The sequence below is a fragment of the Rattus rattus genome, chromosome 11, assembly GCF_011064425.1.
Source record: "Rattus rattus isolate New Zealand chromosome 11, Rrattus_CSIRO_v1, whole genome shotgun sequence".
NCBI classification, from domain to species: Eukaryota; Metazoa; Chordata; class Mammalia; order Rodentia; family Muridae; genus Rattus; species Rattus rattus.
Window position 1 is genome coordinate 76952303 of NC_046164.1, and position 14969 is coordinate 76967271.

A 14969-nucleotide genomic window follows, 5' to 3' on the forward strand; every position below is an offset into this window, starting at 1 on the left:
GGCTACCAGGTGACAAGTTGTGACGGCGGCCGTCTGACTCGGGTGCTCGACCGGTGGAGCGGGGAGGAAGGGGGCGCAGTCGGGGAGATCGGGGGTCACAAGAGGCGCCGGGTCTGATGCGTGATGGACAGGCGGGGGCGGCCGCGGGCTGCGAAAGCGCTGCAGGCCCGTGGCCGGGCGCTGGTTGCAGACCCTCGAGGGGTGCAGCTCCCGGCACCCCAGCAATGGAGATCCTGGACAAGTGAGTGGAGCTCGGGTAACACAGCCTCGCGGTGCCCAGATCGAAGCCACCTCTAGCTTCCCTGTCCACTTCTCCCGCCGCTGTCTAGTGTTGGCCACCTGCTTACTTCCGCCCAACAGTTCTCGGCTTCGGAGTTTACTTCCGCCCACAGTTCTTAGCTTCAGAGCTTACTTCCGCCCGACAATTCTGGGCTACGGAGCTGTCAAACCTGTGCCTAAGACTGCTGTTTCCCTTTTGTGTCCCTGGCCCAGCCGAGGATCGCCCGGGTTGGAGGGTGGAGTCACGTGGCTTCTTTTCAGAGTCACTTTCTGGCGTGATTTTTAGATTCACTTCCTCTGCCATCGCTGCTGCTGGGGGTGCAGACCGGAAAGTGAGTCCCCACAGGCCGTAGGTTTGTCCCTGATGGACAGGTTTGAAAAACTGAGGACGAGTTTGTGAATAAACTGAAGACTGGGACTCATTGAAAAACCTGTGTAGTTAAATTAAGAAACTCGGAAAAAAACCGAAAAATTAATAAAAAGCAATTTATAAAAAAATGTCTAATAAAAATTTTAAAAAGTGGCACGAGCTGAATGTAAAAACGGGATCCCTCCACGTTCCTGGATGTGTTGTCAAAGCATTTGCAGAAATGTAAGGCGGCATCATTACGTCACACAAAATACCTTTTCTGGTCTGTTCTATATTAATTCGCCATCGACTTTACTCTCGTAAAAGCTCACTACATTCTAGATTTTAAATCGCCAATGTGAATTTGGTTTAATGTTTGAAAATCATATTTTAAGTAAATATTTCACTTTGGAATTAAATTCCTATATATACTATGTCAATTTCCTATATATACTATGTCAATTTCCTATATATACTATGTTAATTTTGTATATATACTATGTTAATTTCCTACATGTACTATGTTAATTTCCTACGTGTACTCAGATAATTTCCTACGGGTACTATGTTAATTCCCTATACGTATTATGTTAATTTCCTATACGTACTATGTTGATTTCCTATATGTACTATGTTAATTTCCTATATTATGTACTATGTTAATTTCCTGTACATATTGTATCTTTTATGTAATTTTGATAGAATAGAATTCTATAATATGTTAGAGAGTAACATGCTTAACTAATTATTAGATTAAATTATTAATTATCTATTGTATGTGTATGGACTCCATAATTAATTTAAAAATTATCTATTGTATGTGTACAGATGCGCATGTGTCTGCGTGTCTGTCAATCTATCAGTGAACGCCTGGAGCCCACAGATGTCGGATCCTTTGGGACTTGAGTTACAGAAAATTGCAAATATCCACATGGATAATGGGAATATGAACCTGGGTCTTTTAAAGAGGTGCCATTGCTCCTAACCACTGAGCCATCTCTCCAGCCCAAAACTTTTGTTTTAAAAGTTGGATTTCCTGCATTTTCTAAGGTTGAGAGTTAAGCTCCTTGTTGGTGTAACCTCTTTGCTAGCACTGTCCGAGTCAGATACTCAGTAAATAGTTATTGAATGAATCAACAAGCAAAAATCTCAACTCAGTAAATAGTTGAAAATGCAGGGCAGTTTTGGGGTGCAACCCTTCTCCTCAGTCTGTTCAGTCTTTTGCCATTTTGCAACACAGCTCCTTTGGGAGGGTTCAACCCCAACACCAGCTTCAATTCAACTATTAAAACATAGACTGTTTTCTAGCAAAAATCTCAGCTGCTCCATCAAAAATCTCAGCTGCTCCATCAAAAATCTCAGCTGCTCCATCTTTGGTCTTTTTTGTTTTGTTTTTTGTTTGTTTTTTGCCTGATAGGCGTGGGTGAATTCATTCTGTTTTCAGTGAGTCGCTCTCAGGAGATAGCAAAATTCACACATAGTTCAAAAGCCTCAGCCAAAGTCCTGCTTGCCTGCACTTACCAAAGCAATCAGATCACCTGCGACTTTAAAACCAGCAGGATGTCCCTTAACAGGGACCCTATTTTTTGATTTTCCTGCATGGCGGCAACAAGCGGGGGAGCAGAAGTTTTCCAACCTAGTTAGATTCTTTGGAAATTGAGGTTTGAGTCTCTACATCGGATCAAAGTCAAAACCTTTGATGGATTATTCAAGTAGACACACCCCGTGACTGTTTGCTTGGGCCAGGAAGTGACACTATCAGGAGGTGTTGGGGTAGGTGTGATTCTGGGGTGATTATTGTCAATTATAAGTTAAGTGTAAATTTTTCATTATGGCTTCATGGAGTCCTGTGGGTGCTGGAAAAAGTAAAATGCAGCTTGATGTGGTGCCACACCCCACGATCCCTGCACTTAGGGCAATTTGAGCTACACAATGAGTTCACCACTAATGTGGGCTAAAACCCTGTCTCAAAACTCTAAAACAAATAACGTAAGATTCAATCAATGTCTTGGTTGGATCTTTAACATGAAATAACTCGTTTTTATCATTTTAAGGCATTTAAAATTTTTGTGTAGCAGAATCAGCTCACCTTAAAATGGTTTCGTAGGTGCTTTCCTTAGAAAGTAAGATTCTTATATACTTTGGAAATTGAGGTTTAAGTCCCTGCACCAAATCAAAGTCAAAACCTTTGATGGATTATTCATGTCTTATAACTAAAATCTACAAATTTGGCATGAAATTTATAATTTGTGAGTCATACTTTTTTTTCAGAGAAATATATTTTAAAGAATAAAAGCATAAAGCTATCCTAAAGCACACAAACTGGTACACCCACTACATATAAACTCGGAGTAATGGTCTTGGGCCTTGGAGACCCTCAGGCATAGAAGTCATGGTGTGGAGCTGGACCAGATACAATTTCAGGAGGATTGAAGTTGCAGCCATTACTAGAAAAGAGTTAAAATTATCTATTGCGTAAATTTCTTACTTAAAACACACACAGATTAGGTGCAGACTTCTTAAGTGATGTTTTCTATGCTCTGTTTAAGATGTGTATACACAGTGAGCCCCTCACTGAGTATCTCTATATCTAAAGTGAAGATAGCAGTGTACACCAGTGATTAGCGAATTTTGTGAGCCATTCATCAGTCAGAATGAAAGCAGATTTTTGACGTAATGATATTCACGTTTTAATAAAGACTACCATCCTCTCTTGTCCCTTCTCTTCTTTAAAGTGCACAGATGGGTAGGACTAGCTAATGCATGCTCACTTTATTATTACTTATTATTAAATACCAAGGCGTCCTAAGGATTAACCTGCTAATTAACATTGTTAAAAGAAACACAAGAATTTTTTTTTTCGCTTACCCTTCCCTTGCCAACTCAATTGCGGTCATTGAACTAGGCTGACACACAGAAAAAAAACCTTGGTGTTGTTTCATAGTATAATCAAATACATTGTATGAAGTTCTCAAAGAATTAATAAAGACATTATTTTAAAATTCTCGCCCATGAATTTATTTTTAAAAATAAGACCATCGTCTTACTGTGTTGTTGTTGTTGTTTTTAATGAGGTTGGCAAGGAAAACGGCGAGGTGCCTCCCCCAGCGTGTGTGTGTGTGTGTGTGTGTGTGTGTGTGTGTGTGTGTGTGTGTGTGTAGCACTTGTATCTTTGGCCTTTCGGAGGAAGGGAGGAAGGAAGGGAAAGGACGACCGACTGAGGAGGTCGTTCTCGTTCCCACTGCTGGCGTCTGATTTTCTAAGCATTAATCAAAATCACTCTTGATTGTAGCGAAAACAGCCTCCGCTGTGATTTTAATGCAATTAACAAGAATATATGGTAATTCTGAGCAATCTCACTCTCGAGATTAAGGAACGGCCAGGAAACACACGAATAAAGCTTTAAGATCAAAATTTGCATAATTAGGTTTCTTCCCTGCACTGCCCACCCCACCACCCCCACCCCCCAGCGTCACTGGCTGTAATAATTTCTATGGAAAAAGATGTTCAAGCCAAGTTGGCAAAGCCTCTACCCTGGGCTTCACCCTGAGACGGAACATCCTTTTCCAATGCTGTTTTCGTGTTTTTACAACTCACGCCTGCCAGACTGACGTATTAAGCAAGACAGCAACACCAACCTCACACTCACAGACATGTTCACACATATATACACATATACATGAACACATGCACAAACCGACAAAAATACTGATACAAAATTTGAGGGCTGAAGTCCTCAGTTTTCTCATCTATAAGATGGGTGTGTCGACAGAGTCTACTTCAGTGGACTGGCATGAGGAGTAATCTATGATCACTTCTAACCCACAGCTTCTGGACTAACAGTGAGTGTGGCATTTCCTTCTCAAGCACCTGCTAAGAAAAGGAAGAAGATAAAGAGGAAGAAGAGGAAGAGGAAGAGGGGCGACCCATGAAAGCCACACAAAGAGGGCAGAGATTATGGCCCCCAAGGCTAAGACCCCAGGACTAGGCAGATGGGACGGTGGATAGGTAGGTTGGACAGGTGGGTAGGGCAGAAACAGAAGATGCAGGGATGGACCAAAGCGGGCAGCAAGAACCCACACTTCCTGGACAAAATGGTTCCTCACTCTACTCAAGCAGCGTCCATGGCAGAGACCTGGCCTGCGACTCTCGAAACAGGGGCCCAGTCGTGTGCTTTTGAATCTCCAAAGTAAGCTCTGTGGTTAGACCCCAAAGATTGTTGAGTCATGGTCGCGACTGTAACCTATAGATTATTAATTGTCGCGAGTGTGACCTATAGAGTGTGTAATCTATAAATATAGATTATGCAGTGACCATAACGTATAGATTGTGCAGTAATGGCTGTGCCCTGACCTATATATTATGCAGTAATGGCTGCAACTGTAACCTATAGCGACTGTAGCCTATATTATGTAGTGACGTGACCTAGCAGGCTAACCTGTCCACCCACGCAGGTCAATCTGGAGCTTGGAGGGTTCTTAGAGAGCCGACACTCTCCAATTCATGTTGAAAAGCCGAAGGACTGGAGAGATGACTCAGTAGTTAGAGCACCGACTGCTCTCTCAGAGGTTCCGAGTTCAATTCCCAGCAACCACATGGTGGCTCACAATCATCTGTAATGGGATCTGATGCCCTCTTCTGGTGTCTGAAGACAGCTACAGAAACTATAGGTGCGCCACAGGCCAGAAACTATAGGTGCGCCATGGGCCATGTTTAATGAATGCATAGCATCTCTGGTGACTGGAGAGATATGTTAGGACTTTAACATAAGGAGACCAATCCAATACAATGAGAGTCATTATGATCCCAAAGAATTGATAGCTGCTTTTGCACACTTTTGCACACTTCTCAATACTCCACACTCTCATGCTCCCTCACACCTACCCTGGTCTCAAAAGTCCGTGTGCTTCCCCAGGGTCACATGACCACCTCCCCATGTGCACACTCACACACAGAAGCCCTCACACATACAAAGCTCACTGCGCCTGTCACTCACAGGCAGACCGGTGTACATCCATACAAACGACCACACATATGCACATACATTTCCTCTGATTCATGGGCCTGCATCTCCCGCTCCTCACTCCAGCTGTCAGTCCACCAACCAGGCGATTTTTATTATTATTATTATTATTATTATTATTATTATTATTATTATTATTGTTGTTGTTGTTGTTGTTGTTATTAAACTACAATAAAAAGGCATTTATTTTGGAAAATATTATACTATATTATATTATATAGTATATGATTTCCGATTATATTCCCACATCATCATCATCATCATCATTATCATCATCATCATCATTATTATTATTATTTTAAACTACAAGAAAAAGGTGATTATTTTGGAAAATATTATACTATATTATATTATATATTATATATCATATATCATATGCTTTCCGATTCTATTCCCACAATATTATTATTATTTAGTTGTTATTGTTATTATTATTATTTTCCTTAATACTCAAAGAATGTCTTTAAAATATCCATACCTTTGACCACACCTATAGTTCCCACTGCCTGGTGGCAGGAATTGAGGTTTTTCTCTCAGACAGGAGGAAACACATTCATCCAGTCGGCCTCCTCTCCTGTGTACGTGTTGAAATCTCCCTTTTACGAAGGTACATGTGAATGCATTGACAGCTGACCTGGACACACACACACGTGCACACACACACACACACATGTATATACGTTTAACTATACATTAATATTTAGAATGATTTATACACAGACGTTGGACTGCAACCCACTTGGGTTTAGGGTTGACTGGGGTTAGGAGAAGACTGAATTCACGCAGACACGCGCGCACACACACACACACACACACGTATATGTAACTATACATTTAACTACACATTAATATTTAGAATTATTTATGCACAGGCATTGAAGTGCCACCCACTGAGGTTTGGGGTTGGATGACCCACCAGGAGCTCATCCTCATATGTGTGTGTGTGTGTGTGTGTGTGTGTATGTATATATCTATACATTCCACCAGACGCTCCTGTCTGAGAGAAAACTTCATTTCCTGCCACCAGGCACTATGAACTTAACCCCATGTGCAGAATATCTTTTTGTGTGTAAAGTGACACTCATAACAGGTTGCAGGGATTGAAACCTGTAGATCTCGGGGAGCCATAATCGATCTCCCACACCCAGCAAGGACTCATCCTGGGGCCAGGCTCGCAGGAGTATTCAGAAATAAGTTGTGGGCCAGGCGAGAGAACTGGAGTTTCAACTCAAAAGCGCTAACCCAGCGGCTTCACCGTGGATTTTAGAATCCCAGGCAGAGATTGACTTTAGAGCCATTTCCTCTTGCAAAATGAAAGAAGATATTAAAAATTAAAAACTGGTTATGGGTGGTTACAGGCTATAAGGACAGACCGATGGATCCAATGTCAAAGTGGACTGGGGTAGTTGAGCTTTTAAAGCCCCCCTCAGACCTTAATTTCTGCAATGATTAAGTGAGATTTGCAATCCTTGCCCTGCTTGCCTCCAAGCGCTGGTGCAGTTACTGCACGGGTGCAATTGTCTCCAAGCGCCAGTGCTATGACTGCAAGGCTGCTGTCTGGACGTGCAGACTCAGAGGCTGCCTGTTGTTGTATAAATATAAAAAATACAAAAAATATGGTTGTCTTTTATCCCCACTTTAGGTCTACACCGCAGTGCCCCAAGATATCTTGGATATACAGCCTAAGTAGGTATTTGTGTGTGTGTGTGTGTGTGTGTGTGTCTGTGTGTGTGTGTGTGTGTGTCTGTGTGTACATCTGTGTGTGTATGTATGTGTGTGTGTCTTGTAAAAATATAAAAAATAAAAGAAGTATGGTTGTCTATTATCCCCACTTTAGTTCTACACCAGTTTCTCTTAAATCACTACATGAGGGAACACACAACACAATAACCTTTGGCCCAATTGATAAGATATAATTGCCCACCTAAACATACAAAGCCCTATACACATCCATCCCTTAAAAACATTCATAACAACCTGTAAAGGTACAGCATGGAATCTTAATGTCACTCGCCATATTGTCCTGTCACGGCTTCTCTCCCACCCATCCTTCCTTCTCGTCCAATGGCAGGCCTCCTTTTATCCTGTACCTGCATCACCTGTGACATCATCCCACAGCCACCCTAAGCATACGTGGTAGCGCTAACCTTGCTATCATCCTGCCTTCTGCCCCCACCGATCATGTATGCTCTTCGAACCTCAGGCCTCCTTTGGCCTCCGGTCTTGTCCAGGCCTGTTTGCCTTTGGGCCCCCACTAGCACCACCCCCCCACTTCCACCCCTTAATCCCACCCCCACACATGCAAACTAGTGTGCAAACTGCCCACAAATGGGTCTCTTCCCTTCCTCCATCTTACACAGCAGCAGTGGGAGAGGCCGACAAATGTCTGTTGACTTCAGATAGGGCCACGAAACAGACCAAAGTATGGTTTCTCGGGGTTGGGGATTTAGCTCAGTGGTAGAGCGCTGCTAGCAAGCTCAAGGCCCTGGTTTGGTCCCCAGCTCCGAAAAAAAAAAAAAAAAATATGGTTTCTCTTGAGTGTAACTCAGTGGTTATGGGTCACTCACAAGTGTATGAGTGACTCACGGGCACCTACACGGCTGAAAATTGCAACCTTACTTGGGTGGCAGCTCACGAAATCTGCACCCCTGGAGCTCCTGGGGATTTTCAAGCAGCCCCATGCACTTTAGCTCTGAGAGGGCGGTGTGGGAGATGGGTTAGGGCCTACTCTCCAGAGTCCTTGGAGATGCACTTTAGCTCTGGGAGGTGGGTCTGAGGAATGATTGACAGGCGACCGCAGGTTGTCCTGTTTGAATGAATGAGCCAGGAGGCCACGCCTAGCTGCTGAATATGCATGAGGCCCGCAGCCAATGGCAGGGCGAGGAGGTTGTTTTAAACGGCAGGGCCCTCTGGCCAATCAGGCGGCTCTCGTGCAGGCAGCTAGCGCGAGGCTGCGTCGCGCCCCGCGCTGCCCAGACCGGCGAACAATACAGGTACGGCCCGCACCGCAGCCCGCGCCCCTAGCCAGATGTTCCGCAGCTGCAGCGGCGCCCGCACAACTTTCCACCCGCTCCTCCACTCCCGCGTCCTTGCTACCCCTTCTCCTTCTTCGCTGCTCGGCGGCAGGGAAGGAAGACGCCATTCAGGTGCCTCAACTTTTCCGGTGGCGGGGCTCAGCAGCCCCCGGCCAGATGTTCCGCAGCTGCGGCAGCGCGGCGAGCGAGTGGCGGCTGCGGGCCGAGCCGATGGCTCTGCGTGAACATGGCCGTCGCGGAGCGCCCGGTGGTCAGGGAGGCCGGGGCAGGTGCGGGAGGAGCATGGCGGGTACAGACTCGGGCGAGGCCGTGGGGCCGGGGGCGCCGCCGCGGGAGCGTCAAGGCCGCACGGGCGCCTTTGTTATCCCGTGTCCGGGGCGGGGAGGCCGGGCTGGCGGCTCGGCGCCCCTCCGGCGGCCCGCGTCGGGGGCGAGGGGTGGGGGCGTGGCGAGCGTGTCGGGGCGCGGCCCGCGTCAGGGGCGGGAGGCCGGGCTGGCGGCTCGGCGCCCTCCGGCGGCCCGCGTCGGGGCGGGGCGGAGTGGGGGGGGGGCGGGGCGTGGCGAATATGGCAGGCGCGGCCCGCGTCGGGGACGGGAGGCCGGGCTGGCGGCTCCGCGCCTGGGCGGCCCACGTCGTGGGTGGGTCGGGGCGAGTGGGGCGGGGCGTGGTGAGCGTTGGGAGGGGGGCAGGGTGGGGGCGGGCCGAGGGGGCGGGGGCGTGGTGAGCGTGGGGCAGGGCGGGGCGAGCGTGGGACAGGCCGGCGAGCGGCGACTGCGGCGGGCCCGGGCCGCTTTGTTCCCCGCTGTCGCGGCCTAAACCGGCCGCGCGCGGATCAGCCATTTTAGGGAGTCGGGGGCGGGGCGAGTGTGTCCGGACAGGGCGGGAGGTGTGGCGAGCGTGTCGGGGGCGTGGCGAGTGTAGCGGGGGGGGGGTGAGCGTGGGGCGGGGCCGGCGAGCGGGCGACTGCGGCGGGGCCCGGGCCGCTTTGTTCCCCGCAGTCGCCGCCTGCGCCGGCCGCGCGCGGATCAGCCATTTTTAGCGAGCCCGGGGGTGGCAGCAGCGGATTTGACGGGCACTTTCTTTCATCCCGAGGCTTTGGACGAAATGGAAGGTGAATGACGGGTGTCTGAAGCAACGGGGACGTGACCCCGATATGGGCTGTCTGTAGCCGGCCTGGACGCCCGGGTGCGCACATACACACACACACACACACACACACACACACACACACACACACACACACACACACAAAACACACATAAACACACACACCACATAACACGCAACACACATAAACACACACAACCACACATAAACACATACACACAACACACAGACACCACACATAAACACACACACCACACGCGCGCGCGCGCGCGCACACACACACACACACACACACACACACACATACACACATACATACATACATATATATATATATATATATACACACACACCGGGTTGCCGAGGCTGGCTTTAAAGCAGCCCCACGGGCCTTTGATGCCAAGGGGAGTGGTTTAGTTTTCCATGGTGACCTTGGGTGTGGGAAAAGGAAAAGATGGCGGGAAGCGGGCGAGAATTATTATTATGCACTTATTATTTGTTATTATTATTATTAAATAATTATTGTTTCCAAATAAAATGCAGCAGTGGGTTAGACCTGCAAGCCATTTTTATAAAGCCATTAACGCTTGAAATTTTTGCATATTTATTAATGTTTCACAATAATTATTTAATAACTGTTCTTTAATTAACTTATTCACTTATTTTAATTCATTTCACGTATTTGATCCCCGAGCTGGGCCGGTGAGAGCTTTATGTTTACCGAGTTTTACAGAATAAGAGAGTGAGAATTATTATTCACGTATTATTTGTCATTATTATTTATTACTTTTTTACTTAGTATTTCGTGTTATTTTTACCATTTATTTGTTACTTATTAATTGTTCATTTATTACTTATTATCTTTACTCATTTTTATTATTTGCTTACTTATTTATTTTCTATTTATTATTTACTACACTATTATTATTTCATTATTTTATTATTGTTATTATTTCATTCTCTTCTTAAAAATAAGTGATGCTTTACATTTAACAACCCTGGCATTTGACACCTGTTCCGATTTATGTTTCCTTTGATTTTCTATTGAAACTTAAGAATTCTATCTCTTGTGACCTACCCTGTCTAGAATTACTTAGTTATTACTTACTTACTATACTATTATTTATTATTATTACTTCATTATTAAGTTATCATCATCATTATTGTTTCATTCTCTTCTTAAAAACAAGCGATGCTTCACATTCAACAGCCCTGGCATTTCATACCTGTTCCAATTTATGTCTCCTTTGATTTTCTATCAAAACGTAAGAATTAAAGGGACTTTTTTTTTTCTCTTTGTCTTCTATAACACATCAGTCAGGATGGCTAAAGGTGATCCCAAGAAACCAAAGGGCAAGATGTCCGCCTATGCCTTCTTCGTGCAGACGTGCAGGGAAGAACACAAGAAGAAAAACCCAGAGGTTCCAGTCAACTTTGCCGAGTTTTCCAAGAAGTGCTCTGAGAGGTGGAAGGTATCTCCACTATTTGATTTGTACGATTTGTGCAATTTGCTCACTTGCACATTTACTAATGGGCCCACAATTGGCAACTGTTTTCTTCTCTACGTTAAAATTAAGTGCAAAGCCTTTTTCCCTACTTGAAAGGGGTTCGGTTCTGTAGCTGCCACTTTAGTTATAAAACCACTTGGTTCCACTACCTCTAGAAATTTAACAAGATTTTTTTTTTTTTTTTTTTTTTTTTTTTTTTTTTTTCTTTTTTTCTTTTTTTTTTTTTTTGCAGACGATGTCTAGCAAGAGAAATCAAAGTTTGACGAGATGGCCAAGGCGGATAAGGTACGCTACGATCGTGAAATGAAAGATTATGGGCCAGCTAAAGGAGGCAAAAAGAAGAAGGACCCGAATGCCCCCAAAAGACCTCCGTAAGTGGCTATAAACATATGATATATATAAATAATATAAGCCTAAATATAAATAATAAATATTATAAATATAAATATCCTCCTCTGTGCTCACTTGAGGATTTGTGGTTTCGGGTACAGCAATCGCTTCTGGATTTTATTGTTCATTCCTATTCACTCCCATAGCCCCACTCGTAGTTCTATCTGGGAGACCAAGCGTGTAAACGCACGCAGGTGAGGAAGGAAGCGGAGAAGATGCTTTAAAGGTCCCTATATCAAGATCTTTTATTTTATTTATTTATTTATTTTTTACTTTTTCAAGGCAGGGTTCTCTCCCCAAGCACAGTCAACATAGGATGGCATTTCCTTTTTTTTTTTTTTTTTTTTCTTCCGATGTAGCGTTGAATGTAGCGATTCAGTGCCTGAGAGGACAAAACATGGCGAGAAGTAATCGTATTTCCTAGTGGTATGTTTATGCTTAGCTACCTTACATGTAAGCCCAGCACTTGGGCCGGAGGACACAGGGTGGAAGGTTTGAATCCAGCATGGGTCACGTAGCTGCAAGAAGGGGGTGTGTGACTCTAGGATTTTTTTTTTTTTTTTTTCCATAGTAAACTTTTTTATATAAATTTCTGCCTGAAGGTCTGGATTTTTCTTGTTCTGCTCTGAATTCCGCCCGAAGATCAAATCTGCAAACCCTGGCATCTCCATTGGAGATGTGGCCAAAAAGCTGGGTGAGATGTGGAATAACTTAAGTGACAGTGAAAAGCAGCCTTACATGACCAAGGCAGCAAAGCTGAAGGAGAAGTATGAGAAGGTAAGGACACTTGGAGGCCATTGACTTGAAAATTTGAATGATCAAGAGACATTTACATATGGAAATCATTGCCCTGTTTGCTTTCTTAAGCAAACCACTGCACCTAGAGCCCTTAGGGTTTAGCCTCATTCCCAATGTGTCCCTGTTCCTTGCAGGATGTTGCTGACTATAAATCTAAAGGGAAGTTTGATGGCGCCAAGGGTCCTGCTAAAGTTGCCCGGAAAAAGGTGGAAGAAGAGGAGGAGGAGGAGGAAGAAGAAGAAGAGGAGGAGGAGGAGGAAGAAGATGAATAAAAACTCTGTCTCCTTGTGAATACCTTAGAGTAGGAGAGCGCTGTGATTGACACATCTCTTATTTGAGTCGTGTCTCTTGCCTTGTTAGGTTTAATTACAAATTTGATCACGATCATATTGTGGTTTCTCAAAGTGTCAGTGGTTTTTACATATGAAGTGGCCGTGGGTGTCCGGGGCGCCCTGAAACTGTATCAAAGTTGTACATAGCTCCAAACCTTTTTAAAAAGAAAAGGCACTCTCTCGTCCTCCTCACTTCAGTGCACTTTGCTGTTGGGGTGACAAGGCATTTGAAGATTTTTTTTCTGGCATTTTGTTCTCAACTCGTAAGGTAGTGTTAACTCTATGGCTATTGGCTAGAAATCCTGAGTTATCAGCTGTACATATCTATAGTTTGTAAAGAGAACAAAGCAACCCAGACAGATTCTTGATGCTCCTTGTTTGGCGTGGAGGCCATGAGGGGAGATGCCTTTCAGAGGGGGGCCGTAGCTCAGGGCGTGCACTGTGAGGCTGGACCTTTTGATACTGCGGTGGGCATCCATTTAGCTTCAGGTAGTCTTGTTTTTGTACATAGTGGCATAGCATTCTGCTGACATTCTTAGTTGCGGAGGCGCGGGGAGGGGTCAGCTGGCATGAGAAGTGTTTGGAGTTTTTCCTTTAGTTAAGTGCAGTAGATTTTAAACTTTTTAAAGCAACTGTAGAACTCATCGTTGTCAGCAAAGTGAAGAACTACTGCATCAATAGGAAGGTCAAGGACCCTCTGTACCTAAACCCAATTTGCAACATTCTGTTATTTTTTGTATGTTTAGAATGCTGAAATGTTTTTGAAGTTAAATAAACAGTATTACATTTTTAAAGCTGTTCTGTATTACACCGGCCTTAATTTCTGACTCACCAGTCTTAATGAAGCCACTTGCTTTCTTGTGCCTCTAAAACTGCTAAAGTCTCTTCCACCTAGGAACAGGTGAAGGGGATGGGTATTACCTGAAGCCCTTTCTTGATTTGTGTCTGGCATTAGGGAGAAGCACTGCTCATGCCGTAGACAGTGGTTAACAGCCTATGGGAAAGCAAGCCCCTAGCTAAAACCTCTGCCTGCCATCATGACTTCTTTGTGGCACATGAGGTATTGCAACCCAACCCTTTTGACCCTTTGCCCCAGCATGTGTAGTAGGCAGTTACTAGGCTCACAATCACAGGTCATGACCTGTGTCTCTTGTTTCTGGAAGCCCAGAAATGATGCGGGTTGGAGTGGCAATGGAGGATATGATGAGGGTTGGAGTGGCAGAGGAGGAGACTTATCTCTTAGATAAGTATCTTACTCTTTCAAAGAGTAAACACACTAGGGAAGATTGCAGGTTCTATCTTAGGTCTGCTGATCTGTCCATGTTTACTGACTGGCTTAGTGGCTGAGTATCCATATTCTCTAGCATTAACTCTTAGATGTGTATGTTTAAAGGTAGATGGGATATGCTAATGCTTTAGTGGCATTCCTTTAAACAGCTACTCTTAGCCTGGGGTATTTAGAACACTGTCTAGAGATGCCCCCTCTCCATGCTCTCTAGTCCAAGATTGATTGGTAAGTTAGTCCTCATACTCACTCTCATCAGAACAACTTGTCCTCTTTCTCCAATCCTTCTACTCATTAAAAACCTTCAGCTGTGATGTCTGTCCAGAGGCGCTACAGAGGTTCATGCATCTGAGCATCTGCCATGGTATTAAAACCTTCACCAAAGTCTTGTTGCAAGCAGCTGATACACCAAGTAAGTCTCATTTCGAATTTCTGTATTAACTGTCTGCATTTCACGAATGTTTTAACTAAACACCTTACCATTTCTATTCGGCTACTGTTTTAGCTTAAGAGAATACTACTAGTTGCTTTTCCCAGTGCTACATGGCTCAAGCAGACTGAGTGGGGAATAAGCACCACTTAGTAAGAAATGGTCTGTGGGTGTGTTGAGCTTCTCTTCCTTTATGAGGTTGGCCTTAGTTCAAGTTTAGCCTGGTTTTTGGACAATAGTGCATCCTTGCAATCCCAAATTGTTACAAATCTTAATCAAAACCTGCTTCCTTGAAGGATCTCCCTTGTAACACTTTACCCTGCAAAGTAAAATGACATTTTATCCTTTGGAAAGAACCTGGCTGTAGTAGAGTCACCATTGTCTGGGGCGTGTGTGGTCTGGTCATAAATGTGACCTTTCAGCCTTGGCCATC

At 44.8% G+C, this 14969-nt stretch overlaps 1 protein-coding gene across 1 annotated transcript; it reads left to right on the forward strand.

Annotated features, from left to right (window-relative positions):
• Positions 1-8659: 8659 nt before the first annotated feature.
• LOC116912592 (high mobility group protein B3-like) lies at positions 8660-13619 on the forward strand. The gene is made up of 5 exons (XM_032916712.1): positions 8660-8797; positions 11111-11265; positions 11545-11672; positions 12294-12468; positions 12624-13619. The coding sequence occupies exons 1-5, from the start codon at positions 8680-8682 to the stop codon at positions 12759-12761; spliced, it is 714 nt and encodes a 237-aa protein (XP_032772603.1). The 5' UTR covers positions 8660-8679; the 3' UTR covers positions 12762-13619.
• Positions 13620-14969: the final 1350 nt, after the last annotated feature.

What these genes read in the sequence shown, in the direction of transcription:
- LOC116912592 (XM_032916712.1), top strand. Translation starts at nt 8,680, where the DNA reads ATGTTCCGCAGCTGCAGCGGCGCCCGCACAACTTTCCACCCGCTCCTC. An exon ending in GGAAGGAAGACGCCATTCAG is followed by an intron (nt 8,798 to 11,110) that starts GTGCCTCAACTT and finishes ATAACACATCAG; the next exon opens with TCAGGATGGCTAAAGGTGAT. An exon ending in TGAAGGAGAAGTATGAGAAG is followed by an intron (nt 12,469 to 12,623) that starts GTAAGGACACTT and finishes TGTTCCTTGCAG; the next exon opens with GATGTTGCTGACTATAAATC.